This window comes from Saccopteryx leptura, chromosome 2 (genome assembly GCF_036850995.1).
Source record: "Saccopteryx leptura isolate mSacLep1 chromosome 2, mSacLep1_pri_phased_curated, whole genome shotgun sequence".
Lineage (NCBI taxonomy): Eukaryota > Metazoa > Chordata > Mammalia > Chiroptera > Emballonuridae > Saccopteryx > Saccopteryx leptura.
The window spans coordinates 41,983,076-42,005,858 of record NC_089504.1 but is presented as its reverse complement, the minus strand read 5'-3'; the positions used below and the strand labels follow the sequence as shown (position 1 = coordinate 42,005,858).

General features: G+C 43.0%; 1 protein-coding gene across 1 annotated transcript; it reads right to left on the bottom strand.

Moving 5' to 3' along the window:
• Window positions 1-2,315: 2,315 nt before the first annotated feature.
• ISCA1 (iron-sulfur cluster assembly 1) lies at window positions 2,316-19,709 on the bottom strand. Its single transcript, XM_066367861.1, has 4 exons — window positions 19,516-19,709; window positions 8,593-8,646; window positions 4,411-4,516; window positions 2,316-2,611 (listed from the first exon to the last, which is right to left on the bottom strand). Exons 1-4 carry the CDS (start codon window positions 19,672-19,674, stop codon window positions 2,463-2,465), a joined length of 468 nt encoding a protein of 155 aa, XP_066223958.1. The 5' UTR covers window positions 19,675-19,709; the 3' UTR covers window positions 2,316-2,462.
• Window positions 19,710-22,783: the final 3,074 nt, after the last annotated feature.

Here is a 22,783-nt window from a genome sequence, read left to right as displayed (position 1 = left end):
CAAATACAATATTTAAAATAAAGAACAAGTAAATTTAAATCAACAAACTGACCAGTATTTCAATGGAAACTATGGGCCTGCTTTTGGCTGAGATGGTCAATGTCCGGTTCCACATTTGTCACTGCTAGCCGTAACAAGTGATATGATGCGCTTCCAGAGCCCGGACGCGTGCATCCGCGTCACCGGAAGTAGTACTGTACGCGAGCGACGCTGCTACATACAGTACTCCAGGAGCACAGGATATGGATGCTGACCACCAATGAAAGAGGTGCCCCTTCCAGAAGTGTGGCGGGGGCCAGATAAATGACCTCAGGGGGCCGCATGTGGCCTGCGGGCCATAGTTTGGGGACCCCTGCACTAGACAGTAGTAGTCAGACCTACTTTACTGGGTTGTTGTGAAGATTATATTAGAAAACTTCTGGGCATGCAGCAAATCCGCAATAAATGTTAGTTGTTAGCAACATACTGTATTTTATTGGTGTCTTATTTGTCAACTCTAAGATGTCTGAGGTCAGGAACTGTCTCTGGTCGTCTGTGAAACCTCAGGGTGCTTGGAGAGCAGGTGCTCATGCATATGTCTGAACCTTTTTGGAGGTGAACATAAAACTTGGATGACAGATTTGAAAAAGCACTCCAGGCAGGAATGGTGACACATGAGAATGTAAGGAAGAAATCTGTGTGGGAGGCTTGAGAGGAATTCCGATGAAATGGATGATCCTCACAGTGAGACAGGGAGAAAGACAGGGCTGAAGAGAGAGGAGGACTCTTACCCAAGTGCAACAGGAAATGGCTGTGTCGAGGGCTGCGTGGAGAACGCAGCAACTGAAATACTGAATGCAACAGAATCGATGGAGAAAATTCTAGCAGTGGGGAAAGCGGTTAGAAAAATATGGCAATTATTTGTAAGTAGCAACTGGAATAGCTATTATTCCCAAACCCTTCCCTCCTTAAAAAGACAATTTTATGATCACAAAGAGGCCAAATTTTTTTATTGACAACTCAATCACTACATACACTCAGTATTGCACAAATTATAAGTGGGTTAACAATTATATTAATACAAAGTCATGAGCATAAAGCTACTGCTCTAGGTTTTGGTGCATTTTGTGACAGGTACTTTAGTAAATACAACAAACATCTCAGCTACTTCGATTCGCAAGACTTGGCTTTAGAAAAAAAGCATATGGCACCTCAGAAAACACTATGTCAAACACAGGAAAATTAATAATTAAATTATAGAAGGAACACTGTGAAAAAGAAAAACTAGTGATATAAATGTTAGGTTAATATACTAGATTTAAAAATTTTAGCAACTGGACATAGGATCCAGAACTTGTGTGCATATTGGAACTTTCAGGAAGAGAGCCCTGTTCTGCTCCAGTTACTACACTACATCCCAGAAGGGCACTTCTGGGTCGCTACGTCTTCCCTGCCAGTATAAACCACTGCTTCATACCTCAAAAGAAACATGGTAATTCACATAAAGGAGCTTTAAAGTAGGGTTTTTCTCACTCAAAATAAAATAAAAATATGATCTCCATCAAGTAACACAGAAATCTTATCAAGATGTCAATCAGATAGAAGCCGGACCGCCCATTTACCCTTGCCACCGCCTCAGCACGCGGGCTCTGCAGTGTGCAGGGGGACACAGCCCTTCTCCCTTCCCAGGTTGTGTTTCCTTAGGTTTAGAACTGAGGGGTGGGCAAGACAGATGGCTTGTAAGAGACCTTCCTAATAAAAAGATGTGAGTCATCTTGAGAACCCGCCTTGAGCACACGCTTTGAGTGGCCAAAGAAATCAATGAAAAATGGTGGGTGAAGTATTTCTTACTTTTTATATACCACACTCAAAACCATTCTGCAGTACAGCTTAAGGGAATCTCTGATACTTTCATCTAATGGTTGATGCCGCTAAAGGGTAAGCAAATTAGGCACCTGACGATGAAATTGTGGATAAAAATGTAGAAAAGCCATGCCAAGATACATGCACCACCATGCAACCCAGCAGTCAGGACTTCCTGCCTGTGAATTTTAAGAACCACCAACCTGGCCTGGAGATGCAGTCAAGCCACTCAACAGAGATCTGAAGAGTGCACATCAATTAAGAATGTGTTTACTCAAACTGCCCTGGGCAGGCACCTCCCATAAAACTGGTTCTAATGGAAAGGATACAAGAGAATTAATTAAGAGTAGGGTAGGATAGAATACTTTTTCTTTATAGATTAGAAAAATGACCCAAAGACTATAATGGCTTCTCACATTTTCTCACCTAAAAATAATACAACAAATATCACTTCTAAAATCTAACACACTGGCTTCATTTTCAAAATGCATCACTTTATTTTCCTCCAAAGGCAGCCAGGCATTTTAAACCTCAGGCACGTGACAGTCCCACGATTTCTTCAGTGAGCCCCGGGCTTCCACAGGCTTTCCGGGAGCCTCAGCTGATGACACGTCCAGGAGTCAGATGTTAAAGCTTTCTCCACAGCCACACGTTCCTTTGATGTTTGGGTTATTGAACACAAACTCACTGGATAATTTGTCCTCAACATAGTCCATTTCTGTTCCTAAAAGTGTCAGCTGTGCTTTCTTTTCGATGAACACCCGGACTCCTTGGGGAGAAGAAAATGCAAGTCAGATAAAGCCTGCATGCCAAGAGAACCTGCTGAGTCAAAGCACAAGTAAACAGTAACCACTAATACAAATCAAACAGGAAGCTTTAGAATCTGTCTCATTATTTTCTCCAAGGGATTCAGTGCTCAGTTTCCTGTCCCTTCTTTCTACACAGTAATCCATGTAAAAAAAAAAAATCACATTAGGTCAGAAAGTTGTACACAGACAATTCCATGGCAAGTCAATGTAAAACTAGAATTTGCCTTTCACTATATTTCACCCATTTCCCCAATTTGCAACATAAAGAAAATGTGTATATTTTCAGTAAAAGTTTTGTAAGGATGAAGTCAATAACATTTATGAAAATCCTGCAATGAGACCTGTACACACAACACACTGCCACACCTACACACACAAAGGACAGTGGTACAGTGGCTGTTTACAAAGACACAGTCACTCTGTTCTTCTGTTAGGGGCTAGAAAACTGGTGGTAGCATAACTCCATAGTAATTATGTAGGCAGAAATTGGCATCCTCATAAATATAATTGGTTTAAGAAAGCTTTCTTCCTTATAAAAAATGGAGTCATTAAATATAAACTATAAATATTTACTAATTGCCTCTTCTTTAAGATGAACAATTTAAGGTTTAAATTTATATACTGATTTATTAACAACCACCTTCTTTGGTTATTAACTTCAATTTAGTGAAATGAACTCACACTTGGAACCCAAGAAAGCTAGCTAACAGCACACCTCAGATGCACAAATCCACCACTGTAAAACCCATGTACACTTAAGTTCTCCAAAGTTGTAGCATTATTTATTTTGTTTATAATAGGTTTAATCAGATTCTTGTATAGAGAGGCAAGAGGCAAAAGCAAATATAATTAAAACACTGAAAATTTTAATTTGGAAATTAAAACTGGAAATATAATGTCCTCAAAAGCATGAGATGAAGCCCTGGCTGGATGGCTCAGCGGTGGAGCGTTGGCCCAGTGTGTGGAAGTCCTAGGTTCGATTCCCGGCCAGGACACACAGGAGAAGCGCCCACCTGCTTCTCCACCCTTCCTCCTCCTCTCTTTTCTCTCTGTCTCTTTCTTCCCCTCCCACAGCCAAGGCTCCATTGGAGCAAAGTTGGCTTGGACGCTGGGGATGGCTACATGGCCTCCGCCTCAGGTGTTAGAATGGCTCCGGTTGCAGCGGAGCAACACCGCAGATGGGCAGAGCATCGCCCCCTGGTGGGCATGCCAGGTGAATCCCTGTCGGGCCTGTGCAGGAGCCTGCCTGCCTACAACCCCCTTCTCACTTTGGAGAAAAAAAAAAAAAAAAAGAGCACGAGATGAACATTGCTTATTTGACATATATGTAAAATTGCTACTTCATACAAAAGTGGTTGGTTGATTTTGAAGTTGTATCATCTTAAAATATTTTTTCACACAATAATAACCTTTCATAACTGAAACAAATAAACGAGTTTATCCAATAATCTACCAGAGCACAGCCTCTGGAATAAATCTGAATGGGCTCAAATGTTCACAAGTCACTTACTAAGTTTGTAACCTTATGCAAATTACTTAACCTTGCCATTCCTGAAAAGTTTCTCTTATCTGCAGAAGTGAGACAATTATGCTGCCATTCTCATTGGGCTGCTACACATAAATCAGTTAATCCCTGAAAGTCTGTCAAACCACGCCCTGAGCAGTGTATGCCATTCCTACTTTCATCATTGCTCTTCATGCTACAGAAGGCTCAACATTTTAGGCACAGCAGAGTGCCCAGAAAAAGTTTAAAGCTCACCATCTTGAACAACTTCTTCATCAGAATCTCCTTTTGTCTTCGTATATTCTAGAGTATAAGAGAGGCCATTACAACCCCTGGTTCGAACACCAACTTTCAGACCTACCTGAAAAATAATTGTAAATATAAACTTAGTTTTATAATAGCACAGATTAAATAATCATATTAATAAGTCCTGGCTATCTGATATTTTTCATTTCTTCATTGACTAAAATTTTCCTATTGTACAAACATCATTGTGACACTAGTGGTGACCCCAAAAGAATAAAAAAACAATTATACATTGAAAAAACAATACAGAGGGGAGAAAATACCTAAACTATAATTACTACCACCCTAAAACACAGCTTTTATTTTTTTTCTGTTTTCTTCCAACCTTTGTCATAATATATAATCTAAACATAATTTTTATTAAAACTTAAAAAAAAAAATTTTTTTTTTGTATTTTTCTGAAGTTGGAAATAGGAAGGCAGTCAGACAGACTCCTGCATGCGCCCAACCGGGATCCACCTGGCATGCCCACCAGGGGCGATGCTCTGCCCATCTGGTGCGTTGCTCTGTCGCAACCAGAGCCACTCTAGCACCTGAGGCAGAAGCCATGGAGCCATCCCCAGTGCCCGGGCCAACTTTGCTCCAGTGGAACCTTGGCTGTGGGAGAGGAAGAGAGAGACAGAGAGGAAGGAGAGGGGGAGGGGTGGAGAAGCAGATGGGTGCTTCTCCTGTGTGCCCTGGCTAGGAATCGAACCCGGGACTCCTGCACGGCAGGCCAACGCTCTACCACTGAGCCAACCAGCCAGGGCTAAATTTTTAAATTTTTTTCAGAGACAGAGAGAGTGAGTCAGAGAGAGGGATAGACAGGAATGGAGAGATGAGAAGCATCAATCATTAGTTTTTTTGTTGCGACACCTTAGTTGTTCATTGATTGCTTTCTCATATGTGCCTTGACCGCGGGCCTTCAGCAGACCGAGTAACCCCTTGCTCGAGTCAGTGACCTTGGGTCCAAGCTGGTGAGGTTTTGCTCAAACCAGATGAGCCCGCACTCAAGCTGGCAACCTCGGGGTCTCAAACCTGGGTCCTCCACATCCCAGTCCAACGCTGTATCCACTGCGCCCCCGCCTGGTCAGGCTGCTTTTAAAAAAAATTTAAGCTATCATCTTTCCATGTAACTGCAAGTAATGCCTACATAATATTCCATATACCAATGAACATTTATTACTTAACCAACTACCAGCCATTTAGGATGAAAATAACATTTTTAAGGAACAAGTTTTAATTGAAAAATGAATAATCACTTATTTTCCCTTTCTTTCTTTCTTTCTTTCTTTCTTTCTTTCTTTCTTTCTTTCTTTCTTTCTTTCTTTCTTTCTTTCTTTCTTTCTTTCTCCCTCTCTCTCTCTCTTTCTCTCTCTCTGTCTCTCTCTCCTCCCTCCCTCCCTCCCTCTCTCTCTTTCTTTCTTTTTTCTTTTTCCAAGTGAGAGAAGGGGAGACAGACAGGCTTCCTCACATGCCCTGACTGGGATCAACTTGGCAACCCCCATCTGGGGCTGATGCTCTGCCCATCTGGGGCCATGCTCGCAACTAAGCTATTTTTAGGGCCTGAGGTGGAGGCTCCATGGAGCTATTCTCAGTTCCTGGGACCAATGTGCTCAAACCAACTGAGCCAGAGCCATAGCTGAGGGAGGAGAGGGGAGATGAGGGGGGTGAGAAAGGAGGGTGAGAAAGGAAGAGAGAAAAAGAGAGAAAGAAGGGGGAGCGGGAAGGGTGGAGAAGCAGATGGTCACTTCTCCTGTGTCCTGACCAGGAATTGAACCTGGGACATCCACAAGCCAGACCAATGCTCTACCAACCAGCCAGTACATGACTTTTTTTAAAAAAAGAAAAAGTTATCTACAGCAGAGCTGAGAACCTTAAAAAATGAGCTTGCTCAAAAACATTTTTGGCCTGACCAAGTGGTGGCGCAGTGGATAGAGCATTGGACTGGGATGCGGAAGAACCCAGGTTCGAGATCCCGAGGATGCCAGCTTGAGCGTCGGTTCATCTGGTTTGAGCAAAAGCTCATCAGCTTGGACCCAAGGTTGCTGGCTTGAGCAAGGGGTTACTCGGTCTGTTGTAGGCCTGTGGTCAAGGCACATATGAGAAAGCAATCAATCAACAACTAAGGTGTTGCAATGCGCAACGAAAAACTAATGATTGATGCTTCTCATCTCTCCGTTCCTGTCTGTCCGTCCCTGTCTATCCCCCTCTCTCTCTGAAAAAACAACAACAACAAAAAAAACATTTTTGTTCCTCCTCATCACGTGAGATGTTCTCAGGAAGTTTCCCTATGATTAGGGTTAGAGTTCAAAAGCCTGGCGAGTGTGCTGCCTCTACACAGGGCCTTCATTTTAGGGCTGACCTGTGTAGACAGTCTCCAATATTAGGAAGCAAAAGATTGATGCAAATGTATTTGTAACAAATTTAAAAAGTGACCAAACAACACTTAAAATACCAATGTCTATCTTAATGTAATTTTCTTACAATGTCTACAGAATTTTATTCTTGGATCCTATTTGTTTTTCATGTAAATACAACAAAAGTATCATCATCAAATGTAGTATTTCGCCTAGCAGATCCTGACTCCCTGAAAAACATTCAGTATGCTTGCCTTAGGAGAGCAATCATGAACTGGGTAGACGTTGGTGAGGAGTGTGAGTTAGAATGTTAAGCTGCCTGGGTTTTGAGGAGCTGAAGCATTCATAGTAGTCTCTTCTGTCCTTAAATAACAGCATAGAGAGCCTAGGAGGGAGTTTAATATATTCAGCAATAAATACACAATGAATTGCTTGAGTGAAATCCTGGAGTGCAAGTCTTAAGTATTTAACTTAGTTTTTATCTTTGTAATCAGGAAGACTCAAGCAAGCAGGAAGCCCAATTACCAGATGGATCTAGAGACTTAAAGCGCACGTGGAAGTCCAGCTTTAGGTAACTGGAATTTGGAAAAGGGATTGATTGCTTGTGCCATGGAGCCACCTGATGAAGTGTCTGCTTAGTCCTTCTCAGGTCAACATGAGCAAACACCCTGCAAATCTACAAAGCAAAATTTTTGTTTCATTTGTTCAGTTCATACTCCAGTCATTAGGCCATCCAAATGGAGTTGGACTACTGACATACTCGAGCATTTAATGATTCCTAGGAGGGCGGTGCTAGAACTGGCACTGTAACGGGAGGCTGTATAAGGGAACCTAGAAGCCACTCTGTAGTCTAATCACTAAATGTTAAGTCTTGGAAGTAATTTACAGTATTCCTTAGGCAACTGGCAACACACTAAGATTAAGATGGGGAACACATTCCTCACTCATCAATTCCACATCTAGGAATATAGCCTAGTAGATGCACTGAGCTACACTTATAGACCTAAAACAATGGGCCTGGCACACTACAGACACTAAATATTTGCTGAATGTTTGTGGCAGCACCAAATGAAAACAACCCAGAAGATCTTTAATATGGGGGACTGGTTACATAAATTAAACTTGTTCAATGGAATATACTATTATATGCATCCGTGAAAAAGAAAGAGGTGTATCTTTGTGTAATGATATGAAGAGATCTTCAAGTTACTTTATTAGGGGCAAAGAGCAAAGTGTAACTATAGCATGTATGGTATGCTCTCATCCAAGCAGGAAAAGAGAGACACACATAGCTTAACAAGCAGAGTTGAGGCCAATGGTTCCCCTTAGGGAAATATTTTTGGTTGTGACAACTGAGCGATGAAATGGAATCCTGGCAAAGGTCAGAGATGACACTAAACATCCTGCAATCCACTTCCAATGAAGAATTACACATCCCACAACATCAGTAGTCCTGAGGCTGAGAAACCCTGGTCTGGGTAAATAAAATGTACAGGTTGTCTCTGAGAGGTGACTGAGAAGTTCCCTCCTACACAGGAGAATGGGGACGATGTGTACGGAGTAATTTCCTTTTCATCGAGTATCCTGTCATATTATCTGAATTTAGGGAGCATCTGAGACCTTGCTCCCTGGCATATGTCATCAGTTAGGCTCAAACTCTTCAAAAATTATGAGAATATTTACTTTTAAAATAAAAATCCTTAATTAATGAAAGCATACTGTTTGAACTCACTGTGAAAATACAACTTTTCTTCTTTACTAAATATATACTTGTCTGATTGGTTTTACTTACGTGCTCAGGCTTATCTTTAAGAAGTTGTTTTATCTTGTTTACTGCTGAAGGTGTCTGAAAAAGAAAATGTTATTAAGTTTTTAACTACAAAAGTTGTCTTCTTCAAAGCCTTATATTTTCTAATCTTTAAGACTACTCAAGACTATCGCAAATTCATTTAACTAACTTATGTTCCATTCTTGCCATGGTACCTTGTGGATTTTATACACAAATATATGAACTCTACTTATAATGAAAATCATTCTATTTTTAAAACATCTTTTAGCAACAGCCTTTTCATGTTACTTCCCCAGTAAAGGTCCACTCCCTGCCACAATCTCTATGGTACTATCTACTTACATCATAAATGCAGTCGTGCCGGGCAGCATTTATTTCGTGCTCCTATGGTATGCCCAGCAATAACCACATTGTCTGACACACAGTAGGTGCTCAGTAAGCCAATGAATGAATCACGTACCTTTCCGGGAAAGCCAATCTTCAGGCATTTTTCGTGTTGATTATTAACACCATTGCTCTTTTTGCTTACCCAAATCAATTTCAAATCGATCAAAATGAATACTTAGATAAAAGAATGCTACCAGCATCAAATAACCCAGAATGTGCCTGTTGTCCCAGTCCCACCAAATGCTCAGATTCTAAAGCTGCCTTAAATCAGTATTTCAGGGTAGCTAAGCTAGTCAATTATAGAAACAAGAACAGGGAAGAGTTTTTGGGGGGAGAAATGCTTTTAACCTAGTCGAGTTGTCCCCAGAATAAGAAAAACATCACAGCATACTGCATGTGTATGGGGCAGCATCACCAAATCCACTTTCTTGCGAAAGAGGCTGGTAGGGACAAAGTCTGTTTCAGGGCTTTGGTCCACCTCCTAGCTGTGTCACAGTCCATCAACTGGCCTGAAGGGTATAACACCCCTCTTCCTCGGAATTCACGAAGAGCATTCAGAACAGTACCAAATTAAAATGAAGAACTCATGTCCTTCCTACTTTGGTTCTCCAGTTTTTTGTAATGCTGTTTTCCTGGTATGTGAAATCCCAGAGTGGACATCACGACCTGTGACTGGGTAGTTTTGTAGCCTGAACTCAAGCCCGGGCCGAGAGAGCAGACTCAATGGATGGCCACAGAGTATGCTCTTCTGCTTTGTCAGGTGGTAGAAAGGTCACAAAACCAATTTAGAAGGTTGAGGTTAGCATTTTTAAAAAACACAAAATAGGAAATAATGCATTGTACTTGGTAAAGATGAATGTGCACTGAAACATGACTTCAGTTATTACTATATGATGAATATGTGTATATACATTTTTCTTATTGTGTTCAACTGTAAAAAAAATAAATCACTAGCAGTGGGTGTCCATGAAGGCCTTTCCTCATGATTTTATCAGAACAGGAGGTGAACAGCCCAACAAGACACGAACTAGTAGGCAGGGGGATGAAGAAGGAAACACTGAAGAGAATAACTATGGCTTTTATCTTTTTGGAAACCACAGCATACCAACCTCACATAGTTACAGAAATAGTAATGAAAAAAATTTTAAGCCCTGGCCGGTTGGCTCAGTGGTAGAGCGTAGGCCTGGCGTGCAGGAGTCCTGGGTTCGATTTCCGGCCTGGGCACACAGGAGAAGAGACCATCTGCTTCTCCACCCCTCCCCCTCTCCTTCCTCTCTGTCTCTCTCTTCCCCTCCCGCAGCTGAGGCTCCAATGGAGCAAAGATGGCCCGGGCGCTGGGGATGGCTCCTTGGCCTCTGCCCCAGGCGCTAGAGTGGCTCTGGTCGCAAAAGAGCGACGCCCGGAGGGGCAGAGCATCGCCCCTTGGTGGGTAGAGCGTCGCCCCCTGGTGGGCGTCCTGGGTGGATCCCGGTCGGGCGCATGCGGGAGTCTGTCTGACTGTCTCTCCCCGTTTCCAGCTTCAGAAAAATCCAAAAAAAAAAAAAAAAAAAAAAAAAAAAAATTAAAAATGATCATTTACCCTTCCAAATGGTTGCCAGTAAAAACTAGCTTCCATAATTTTCATGGTCATATTTCCCACGAGTCCTGAATAAATTAATCTAATTATTGTCAAAAAGCAAAAGGTGTCTGATAGGTTACACAAAAAGGCACAGCCACAGGAAAATATTCCTTGGAAGTACAAATCAAGGCATGGCCTTGGCTTAAACGGGGGTGGGAGCAGGTCAAAGGTGTAGAGGGCACTGTACTGCGTGAAGTCAACAAAACAGGGGGCCGGAACACTAAGCTGTCAGCAAGCCCCAAGGGTTGTTGTTTTTTTACTGCCAAGTGATTTTCTAAGTGACCTAATTTAGTTTTACAAAATAATATATTTTCTCCCATCCAAGTACTAACCAGGCCCGACCCTGCTTAGCTTCCGAGATCAGACGAGATCGGGCGCGTTCAGGGTGGTATGGCCGTAGACAATAATATATTTTCTTTTCTCAACTCTTACAAAACCCAGGAACCCAGGTATGTCTTAATTTTCCTGTGTCAGGCAAAACCCAAATAATATGCTCCACTGGGAGGAGTATTCCTAATGACGAATAACTCAGCTGAGCTCTCTTTTAAGGGGAAAGATAAGGTTCTTATAACTTTCCAAATGGTGTATCTGAGAACAAGTCACAATGACTAAAGAGGATATACATTCGGGACTAAAAGAAAACTTGTGGCTATAAACGGTACTTTCTGTATCTTGGAACCAAGCAGAAGCTAACGTGCCCACTTTGCACTAAAGCTATTCGCATACTCCAGCAACACTGCAGGTAAGTAAAGTCAACCTGGGAAACAGTATAAAAACTTCAACTAAACATCATGCTGCAAGCCTAGCAAGCCTTCCCATTTTACTGCACTTCCCCAAAGAAACCCATAACTTTCCAAGAAATTTACGTAACATTAATGACTCTAATTCATCTGAAATTTGGCCAGTGAATTAACACTTAAAACTCATCGAAATATAATGATGGTTTTTAATCTAATCTTATGCCCATCACAGGACAAGATCTTCTTTCAAATGAAAGAGCATCTTTGAGAGAGAAAGTCTGACCTTTAAAAAAAGATTCCCAGTCTGTTTTTGGTGTTGAAATTATGTGAACCATCACTGTACAGTGTAGATGATGCATTTCTCACCTAATTCATAGCAATATACTTTTATCCACTGGGATACTGTTCCTACTCCTTGTAGCAGATACTTGATCCTCAATACCGTGTCTCCTTAAGTAATTAGCCAATTTTCTTTTTTTGCTGCTTAAGTAAAATTAAAACCCAAAGTGAACTCCATGATTATGTACACTAAATATGTACCAACAACTACAACCTATTTTAATTTCATTATAAAGCTAGCATTTTAAGGTTTAAAAGATGGTAGATAAACAGCAGTCAATGAGTTAGTTATAGTCTATTTTAATTCTTTAACAACTATGGTTGGCATCATGGTGCTATTTCTCTTTTGTCTTTTCCTATTCCTATGTATGTGTAATCTGAGTATGTATACACAATTTTGTAGCCTAATTTAAAAAGTTTAATGTTTCTCATTTGATACATGGTAATAAACAAATTGCCACTGTTGTAAGGTATCAAAAGTTACAGAATTAATATTAACATTTTAGGAAGCTTAAAGAACATTTTATTAATTTGGGCTAGGTGTGCAGAGATTTTGAAAACGATCTTTGTACTTGTGTGATTAGCATCAAAACAAGGGTGGCTGATGGCACTGTATTGTAGCTGCAGAGGGGAAGGAGATTTAGATACTCTGACCTTCCCCCAGACCTGTAGGGAAGCAAGTGAATAGCTAGCCAAGTGCAGGAAGAGAAAAGATTAAACTTTTTTCTTATATTGATGGGCCATTCACAGGCATTTGTCCTGATGAAAACTACCCTCCTCCTGAAAGCCTCTAGTTAATGTATATAATCTCTGAACAAAGGAATAGCAAATGAACACTGGACGATGTGGGAATGTCTTTTGATATGTAGAGTGATATTTTTGCAGTTGTAGTGCCTTTTAAGTTTTAATGTGTGAGGCATCTTTTTTTGTGGATTATAGACAAATGTTATAAACTTGCTAATGAGTTGTGTCCCATTCCCCCCTTCATCCTTTTCCCAAACCTGTATTGGTGAAAACAAAGGTTATAAGCTTATGCCATGATGTCAAGCTTTTCCCTTGCCCATGTATAATTAAGGGTATATAACCAGCCCCTAGAATATTAATTGGACACACGATCTGGGACTGCTGCCCCGTGTTAAGATATATGAGGCCAGCATATTTAATAAATTTCCTCCTTCAATAAAACTTTTCCAAATTCATCTGGACTGGGTGTCTCTATGTGAACTCGATGAAATGAGGTACGGTGCCTTTCAGAATCTGGGGTGCAGTACTTTATAACACCACCATATACTGAGTATCTTCTAGATGCTTAATGGTTTATATATATCATATCATTCCTACAATCTGTGATTTCAGTATTAAGCAATAAATAATTCGCAGAGCTAGTAAGTCAAAGAATAAAGAGATGCTCCTAAACTAAAAAAATAGAACATTATTTACAATGACTACATAATATTTCATCAACATGATCTACTCTAATTTACTTACCCAATCTCTCATTAATACACATTCTGGTTAGTTTCATTTGTTTCCTGTGTAATACCCGTTCAATTGTTTACATGTACAAATCTTACTGCTTGGTCACTGTTCCAAAGGCTAATCCTTCAATAAATTTATAGCTCCTTATTAAGCCCCAATGTATTTAACATCCATTGTTTCCCAGCCCTTGTCAACCAGATGCCACTGGATCATTAAGGCACTCATCCCACATAATCAATTAACTTTCCTGTGTATCAAGAATGATGCTGGCTACATACCATCATTCTCGCACACTTTAGTTGAGCTTCATATACAGCTGTGGATATCCTAATCCTAAATTAGGGCTGCTCTGATTCTGATTTATTTATTTATTTATTTTTCCAGAGACAGAGGGAGAGTCAAGAGAGAGGGATAAACAGGGACAGACAGACAGGAACAGAGAGATGAGAAGCATCAATCATTAGTTATTTTGTTGTGATACCTTAGTTGTTCATTGATTGCTTTCTCATATGTGCCTTGACCATGGGCCTTTAGCAGACCGAGTAACTCCTTGCTCGAGCCAGTGACCTTGGGTCCAAGCTGGTGAGCTTTGCTCAAACCAGATGAGCCTGCGCTCAAGCTGGCAATCGAACCTGGGTCCTCGGCATCCCAGTCTGACGCTCTATCCACTGCGCCACCGCCTGTTCAGGCTGATTCTGATTTATATGAACTTGGAAATAAAGGCCTCTGCCAACAGGGTAGTGTGAACTCTTCAGGTTCTTCAGTCATATACTGCTCACAAAAATTGGTAGATATTTCAAACGAATATGAAGCAATAAAATATCTCCTCATTTAGCCTGACCTGTGGTGGCACAGTGGATGGAGCATCGACCTGGAATGCTGAGGTTGCCGGTTCAGAACTCTGGGCTTGCCTGGTCAAGGCACATATGGGAGTTGATGCTTCCTGCTCCTCTCCCCTTCTCTCTTTCTCTCTCCTCTCTAAAATGAATTAAAAAAAAAAAATCTCCTAATTTTTGTGAGCAGTTGTTGGGCAGATAAAATATATTATGCTCACTTTGTTAAAGATGGCACTGCCCACGTGAAAGCCCATTGCCAGGTGATTGCTTGAGATGGGCATGATTATGTTAATATGTGTTGGGGAAGGGCTTTTGCACCAAAAGGTTTTAAAAGGAAGAGAGATCATGTTGTTCTGGGGAGAAGGGTGATTACGTTCTAGGAGAGCCCATGCTAGAGCAGAGCAGAGAAAAGCAATGTGAAGGAGAGGAGAAGCAGCCAAGATGGCGGAATGCTGAAGGAGAAGCCAGTTTGTGCAGAGTTTGTGTAGAGAGGAGATGGGGAGCAGAGGTGGATAAGGCTAGTGAGCTATAAACCTTTGATTCTAGGAAACTCGGATAAGTCAGTAGCTTTGTGAGCGCTGAATGAGTGGGTTTTGGAGCCCAGTGTGTGTTTTTACTTGCCTGCTGGGTGCAAGCTAGGATTAAAGGTAATGGCCCACCAGTTCTTGTCTCCGTTGTTTTTGTTTTTTTTTACAGAGACACAGAGTCAGAGAGAGGGACAGACAGGGACAAACAGACAGGAACGGAGATGTGAGGCATTAATCATTAGTTTTTCGTTGCGCATTGCGACACCTTAGTTGTTCATTGATTGTTTTCTCACATGTGCCTTGACCGCGGGCCTTCAGCAGACCGAGTAACCCCTTGCTCGAGCCGGCAACCTTGGGTACAAGCTGGTGAGCTTTGCTCAAACCAGATGAGCCCGTGCTCAAGCTGGTGACCTCGTGGCTCGAACCTGGGTCCTCCACATCCCAGTCCGATGCTCTATCCACTGCACTGTCTGGTGAGGCAGCTCCGTTGTTTCTTTACCGACTGTCCGAATCCAATGTGAACCTGCATGGGCCAGGCGGCTGTGATGGTGGCCGTGGCTACTGGCTTTACAGCAGTGTATTTAGCTGGCTGGCTCCTACAAGTTCATTTTCATTTGTCAATTCTTGGGAATGTAGGAAAGTAAGGAGAGGGCTCTGTCCCTGGATGTTCTCTGCAGGTGTCCAAGGGGTTAAAGCCTTTAAAGCATTTGATCAAGGAACCATCTCTGAATTGCACAGGAGTCTCACAGGCTGCCCGTCACCAGTCTTTTAGGTCTTTCTCTCCAGCAAACCACTGATCCTCTCCTGGATTAACATCACTTAATGCAGATAATCTGGAGCTGACAACATGGAACCATGTTTTTGTTTCATTAATCCCTTTCCCTAGCCTCTCACTGAGCTCTGGTACACTGCACAGGTACAGCACTTCTCAAAGGCTGCAATATGTCGAATTCCTGATGCCAAAACGTATATACCTAGGTAACACTGAGCTCTTCTTACATATTTCATTGAATTATCTCTAGTTTCACTTGCTCTCATCTGTCTCCATTTTTTACAAAGTACTGCATACCTCACTTCATCAAGTCCATGTAGAGATACCCAGTCCAGATAAATTTTTAAAAGTTTTATTAGAGGAGGAGATTTATTAAATATGCCGGCCACATATGGCTGACGCGGGGCATCAGACCTAAATTGTGCGCGCCAAAAATAGTTCAGGGGCTGCTTATATACCCTTGATCACACTCAGGTGGGGCAGAGCATGATATTATGGCACAATCATTAACAAGAGTAAAACATTTGTCTAGGGCAGTGGTCCCCAACCCCAAGGCTGCGGACTGGTACCTGTCCGTGGGCCATCTGATATCAGTCCGCAGAGAAAGACTAAATAACTTACATTATTTCCATTTTATTTATATTTAAGTCCAAACGATGTTTTATTTTTTAAAAAATGACCAGATTCCCTCTGTTACATCTGTCTACGACTCACTCTTGCCGCTTGTCTCGGTCACGTGATACAGTTATCTGTCTCACCTTAAGGCCTGTCGGTGAAAATATTTTCTGACATTAAACTGGTCCGTGGCCCAAAAAAGGATGGGGAGCACTGGTCTAGGAGATACACAGAAACATTAAGGTAACACAATCAAAGATATTTACTAATCTTTCAGGGTTCCTCTTCCCTCCCTAGCCTAGAGGTATTTTACTCTCAAGATTCCAGGAAAGGGAGGAACTATAATCAATGCAAGGTGGGGTGTAAATTCTGTCTCCTATTGAAAGGGAAGAAGTTTCTCTGTTAACCTTAATCCTTTCAGAAAACTTAAGACCACATGACTCTAGTTGTCCTTGTAAGTCAGGAGACTTCTAGATTCCTTTTCCTCCATTTTCCAAGGAAAGGACAGGAAAGTCTGACCTTTTCTTCCTAGAATATTAGTATTAATTTGCAGCTTTTTGGTACCTTACAACACATTCTTTACCTTTGATAACTTCACTCCTTTTATACTTCACAGAACATGCTGGAATTAAAAATGTTTGCACAAACGGAAACAGATGCATGCCAGTGTTTTAAGAATAGGAGACATATGCTAGGATTAAAATGACCTCAAGCCTGTTACTCTGCACTGTTGGTGGAAAGCAAAACTGCTGTGCTTTTTCTCTGGCACAAGCTTCTATGAAGATCACAGAGAAAAGAACACAAGTCAACCAGTTAAGTAGGATCAGTTCAGATAATGGATGCTTATAAGTTAATCAAAAACATTTTCTTTTTTTTTATTTTTCCAAAGTGAGAAGGGGGGGTGGGGGAAGGCAGACTGAAACAGACTCCTGCATGTGCCCAACCAGGATCCACCCGGCATGCCCACCAGGGGGCGTTGCTCCAGTGTAATCAGAGCCATTCTAGCACCTGAGGCGGAGGCCACGGAGCCATCCTCAGTGTCCGGGCCAACTTTGCTCCAATGGAGCTTTGGTTGCTGGAGGGGAAGAAAGAGAGAGAGAGAGAGAGACAGGAGAGGGGGAAGGGTGGAGAAGCAATGGGTACTTCTCTTACGTGCCCTGGTGGGGAATCGAACCCATGACTTCCACACACCAGGCCAACACTCTACCACTGAGGCAACCGACCAGGGCAATCAAAAACATTTGATAAAAGACAACATGGAGACCTTATGAATGACAGAGCAGTGCCAGTAGTGGAATTGGCCTGGTAAGTGGTAATACAGGAGTTAAGTGTGGAGAGGGAGCCCAGGTCTGAGAATGTGGGCAGTGTTCCTAGTAATTCCTAGAGGTGGCAAAGGCCTGGCCCATGATTATGTCTCTAGGAAGTAGAAACTATATAACATTTATTTCTTATCCAGAAACACAATAGGTCTTAAATGTCTGTGGAATGGATTAGAAGGGGAAATCTCAGAAATTTTAAATAAACAGGTAACATGTCAAATGGTGGTGGAAAAAAAAAAAAAGGCAAACAAGTGTCTGTGCACTTTCTGACTTTACCATTACTAATGGTAGAATTCTGGATCATTTTTACTGAGATTAAAAAGAGACACAAAGTTTCAGTCACATCCCCTAACTCTTTTGATTTCAAGACCTTAGAAAATCCAAATAATTAGTGCATCTTTTCTTTTTTCTTCTTTTTTTTTTTTTGCATTTTTCTGAAGCTGGAAACCGGGAGAAGACAGTCAGACAGACTCCCACATGCGCCCGACCGGGATCCACCCGGCATGCCCACCAGGGGGCCGATACTCTGCCCATCCTGGGCGTCGCTATGTTGCGACCAGTAGTGCATCTTTTCAAACATGAAAACAGACTTGGTGGTACAGAAAAATCTAATACAGAATACAGTGCCTGATGTAATTAGGGTAACCTCATGGGCCTAAAACATTAATCATTGTAAAAATGAATTCTCCCATGACTTTCTTCTATAATATTTTGCTACAACTCATTTTCCAGCCTATAGCATTACACTAGAATCAATGATTCCGTTTAAATACAGTAATCTATTTTCCTACTGTCTAGGTCAGTGGTCCCCAACTTTTTTTGGGCCACAGACCGGTTTAATGTCAGAAAATATTTTCATGGACCGGCCTTTAGGGTGGGATGGATAAATGTATCACATGACCAAGACAAGCATCAAGAGTGAGTCTTAGATGGATGTAACAGAAGAGGGAGAGAGAGAGAGAGAGAGAGAGAGGAGAGAGAGACAGAGAGAGAAGGTGGGGAGGAGCTGGAAGCATCAACTCCCATATGTGCCTTGACCAGGCAAACCCAGGGTTTTGAACCGGCGACCGCAGCATTTCCAGGTAGACGCTTTATCCACTGCGCCACCACAGGTCAGGCGGAATCTGGTCTTTTTTAAAAAATAAAACATCATTCAGCCTTAAATATAAATAAAATGGAAGTAATGTAAGTTATTTATTTTTTCTCTGTGGGCCGGCACCAAATGGGCCACGGACCAGTATTGGTCCGCGGCCCGGGGGTTGGGGACCACTGGTCTAGGTGATAAATGCTTGCACAAACGGACCTTCATCAACATGTGTGTGTGTGTGTGTGTGTGTGTGTGAAGACAGTTGACATAATTGATCATATGCTTTCCAATAAAATTTATCTTTTCAAACTGCAAATACAAGTGACTGCTTAATGGATACAAAGTATTTTTTTGGGATAAAATATTTTGGAACTAAATAGAAGTGATGGCAGCATAATGTGAATGTAAAACGGTTGATTTTACATGACTTTTCCCTTGGTTAAAAAACAAAACATTGCATAGTACGCCAGGGGTCCAGCATGAACGCTAAATTCTTGAAGTATCTGCGTTTGTACTCTGGTGCCCTCTGTGTGTGTGTGTGCGCGACCTTTCACCCAGAAGACACTGTAAACAAACTCGGATAGAAATCTCGAACGTTCCACATTCTTTGTGAGCTGACGGAAGCCTCGGGCGGCCCAGGCACAGAGGGTGTTTCAAAGAACCAACGTAACCCCAACACCAGGAAGTAAGCCCCGATGCCCTGCAGCTCCATCGCAGCAAGGGGGTGGGCTTTGTTGGGGACGCGCTCTTACTGTCCAAGACCGCACTTCCACTGTGGTCGGTAAGCAAGCTTCCGTCCTCCCCAAACGCCTCAAGGGTAAATTCTGTTTTGTTCACCCAGCTATGCACCACCCCTGTCCCGTCTGACCTTTACACTCGCGACCTCAACCAAGGTAGCCACAATGTCTCTTACGAAGAGGCTCGGCTCCTGGCAGGCCGCGGCGACCGCCGGGGTCGCGCACGCGCACCGCTCCTCTCCACACGGGGCGCGCGCAGTCTGATGGGAAACGTAGTCCCCGAGCGCCAGCTCCCACGGAGCAGAGGCTCCTAAATTTATTTTCCCAGCAGGGACGGAGGATGGGGGACGAGCAGCTGGGCTGGCCAGGGTCCCGCCGCTCGCCTCTGTCTCACGCCGCCGCCGTGACCTCCACTCGCAGAACGGATGTGAACCAATGTCACAGGCCTGCCGCGCGCCCCGACTACTCACCAGTGTGAGGGCGGCCCGGGTAGGCTGCAGCTTCCTCTTGCTCACAGCCCGGACAGTGGCCCGGACTAACGAAGCCGACATCCTCGCCGTCCCGGAGCCCTGGTGCCTTGGGCCGTAGCTCGCACACCTCAACCGCTCTCCATGGACACAGCGGCGCATTGACGCCACAAGCTCCAGCGCAAGACGCCCCTACGCCCCGCCCCGGCCCACCCCCGCGGCCGCCATTGGGCAGGCCACGTAAGTGACGGCTGGAGGGCGGGCCGCGGGCACGTGACTCGGCACCGCAGGGCCCCGGGAGGGAAGTCGTCTCTGCTAGGGTGCTCTTGGAAGCCAGGCTCTGGCAGGCGTACCCCAACACCGGTCCGACCGTGGACTGCGAGGCGCGTGGCTCCAGGCCCTGGTCCCTTGGCAGGGTGCGCCGCCACAACGCTGAGAGGTCAGCCTGGCATGGGAGCTGGTGCTCTCGAAAACGAGTGGTTCCGAGGCCAGAACAGCTTCAATCGGTTCATCGTATTTTTTTTTGTTGTTGTTCAGCTGGGCAGTTCTGAAGAGCGTAGAATCACCAAAGATTCGCACAATTAATGAAGGCTTTTGCCCCCTCCAAGCGTGCTGAATTGCCTGGGATGTTGAGGGATGGTGCTAATGCACCATCGGTTTAGGTGTTGATTTTGGAACCCTACCCTACCCTAGGATGTGACTGGGTAACTCTGTGAATAAATTCATAGCGAGACCCAATAAGTTTGATTGAACACCTGTTGTCCCACCTTATCAGGGGCTACTCAGAGGTCCTGCCTTTTAATTCTGCCTGAGCACCAGGCACTATGTCTGATCATACACAGGAAGACTGGTGAACGGAGGGCCCAGGGAAGAACGAGACACGGTGGGACAGACGTGCAGCAGGGTTAGCAGATGGGAGAACAAAAGGATATAAGCCAAGTTCTGTGGAATGGTGCTGGGGCGGGGATGTAGATGCTTGCTCAGTGTTCTGATGTGGAAAGAGCTAGTCAGTACACTGTATTTTGAAGCCCAGTCTGTCTTTAATGCCCTAATGCCTACAGGATTGTACAGTTCTAAATTGTGTTATGCCCTGGCTGGGTTGCTCAGTGGATATTGCATGGAATTGGGGTGCCAGAGGTCACCTGCCTCAGGGTACGTAGAAGCAATCAACGAGTACGTAACTAAATGAAACTAAATGGCATGAGTTGATGCTTCTCTCAAATCAATGGAAAAGAAAGCCCTGAAGCACTGGGATTAGACAGTAGTGTGGTGGGAGACAGCAGTTGTGTGATTTAGGGAAAAGATATTTTTCTTAGGTCCTTCCTCCTACAGATACTGTTAAGATTAAGTGAAAAGCCCTTAGAAAATGGATGGCACATTGCAGCGCTCAGTAGATAATGCATAAAGAAGCCATATATTTTGAAACTACTTTGTGTTCTATTATAATGGTGGATGCATGCCATTACATACTTGTCCAAATCCACAGAAAGGGGTTTTGTACCACACCAAAAAGGAATTCTTGTGTAACCTAGGGGCTTTGGGTGATAACAGCGTGTCCCTGTAGGTCCATGGATTGTAACAAATGTCCCACCCTGGTATAGGGTATGGATAGTCGGGAGGTTGGCTTGTAAGAGCATATGGAAACTGTACTTTCCGCTCAATTTTGGTGTAAACTCAGCTTTAAAAAATAAAAATTTAAGAAAAGATAACCTGTTACTACTTTTATTGATTATTAAAATATCAGTGGTGTAGCACAGCTTTGAAAAGAACCCCTGAGCACATGATGTCATAGTGGTCTCATAGCTCTGAGCTGCATAGGATAGGGATGTTGGTGCAGCTATTTTACAAATGAGGCTTTAAACTCAAGCCTTTTAGTATTATGCATCAGACACTATTTAAAAAGTTTAGTTTTCTGATCCAGGATCCTGTGTATATCTAACAGCCTTCTCTCCTTTAATACACTACTACTCAGTTTTTAACTTAGAAGTGTTTTGCATGTTAAGTGCAAAACATACTTGTCAGTGGTTCAGTAATACCTAATGTTATTTGAAACTGGCACAGGTCCCTCAAATTGGTGTTAGACCAGTTTTCATGACCTTAAGAAATATGTGCTCCTTTATCTCAGAGCAGCAGCTGTTCCGTGGTGTTGAATGTGGTGGGGGTGAGAACTGTTGAAAGAGATTGCAAGCTGTTACCATTTTTAGATTTCCACTTGATAGGTTAAAAACGTTCAATAGGGAAATATTCAATACTGCACCTCAAGTTTTAGTTTCAGGGTTGTAGACATTTTAAAACTCCTTTTCCTAATTAGACCTCACTTGATCTTCACTACACTGTGGAAGGGCAGGTGTGATTTCTATTTTGTAGGCATGGAAACAGAGCTTCCAGCACATTAGGGGCAGTGCCACACTCTCAGCTGGGAACCTGGCATAGCCAGACGCCCCTTGAGCCTAGAACATCACACAGTGAGGTTTAAGTCTTGACTGCTGCCCATGTGTGCCTGCTTTCAAAGAAAAAAGCACGATGTACATTTTTCGTCTTATGGGGGAGGTTGTTAAATTGTATATTTGCTTTTCAACATTTTTTTTGCCTGTGCCAATATGAATCCTTTGACCTATCTACCCACAATTATTTCCACTCAATATATATTTAAAACAATCATTTGTGAAATGTATTTTAAGATGAAGAAAAAATAAATTGAAGTTATCTCAGAACATTTAAATAACATCTCTAAATGTGCCTGACCAGGCGGTGGTGGCACAGTGGATAGAGCATTGGAATGGGATATGGAGGACCCAGGTTCGAGACCCTGAGGTCGCCAGCTTGAACGCAGGGCTCATCTGGTTTTAGCAAGGCTCATCAGCTTGAGCCCAAGGTTGCTGGCTTGAGCAAGGGGTCACTCGGTCTGCTGTAGCCCCCAGTCAAGGCACATATGAGAAATCAATCAGTGGACAACTAAGGAGCCGCAATGAAGAATTGATGTTTCTCATCTCTCTCCCTTCCTGTCTGTCGCTATCTGTCCCTCTCTCTGACTCCTCTGTCTCTGCCACAGAAAAAAAAAAAAAAAAAAAAAAAATCTCGAGTGTGTATATTGTTAATACTGTACACTGGGGCTATACAAAATGGATTTCATATTTTTGTTCCTGAGAGAAAGAGAAAAGGAGAACCCCAGTGGTAGGGCATTTGTAGAGCCTGCTGAGAGGCCAGCTGCATTTGAAAGATAGCTACACCCTGGGAACTGGACATGGCATCGAGCAGATGTATCTGTCCC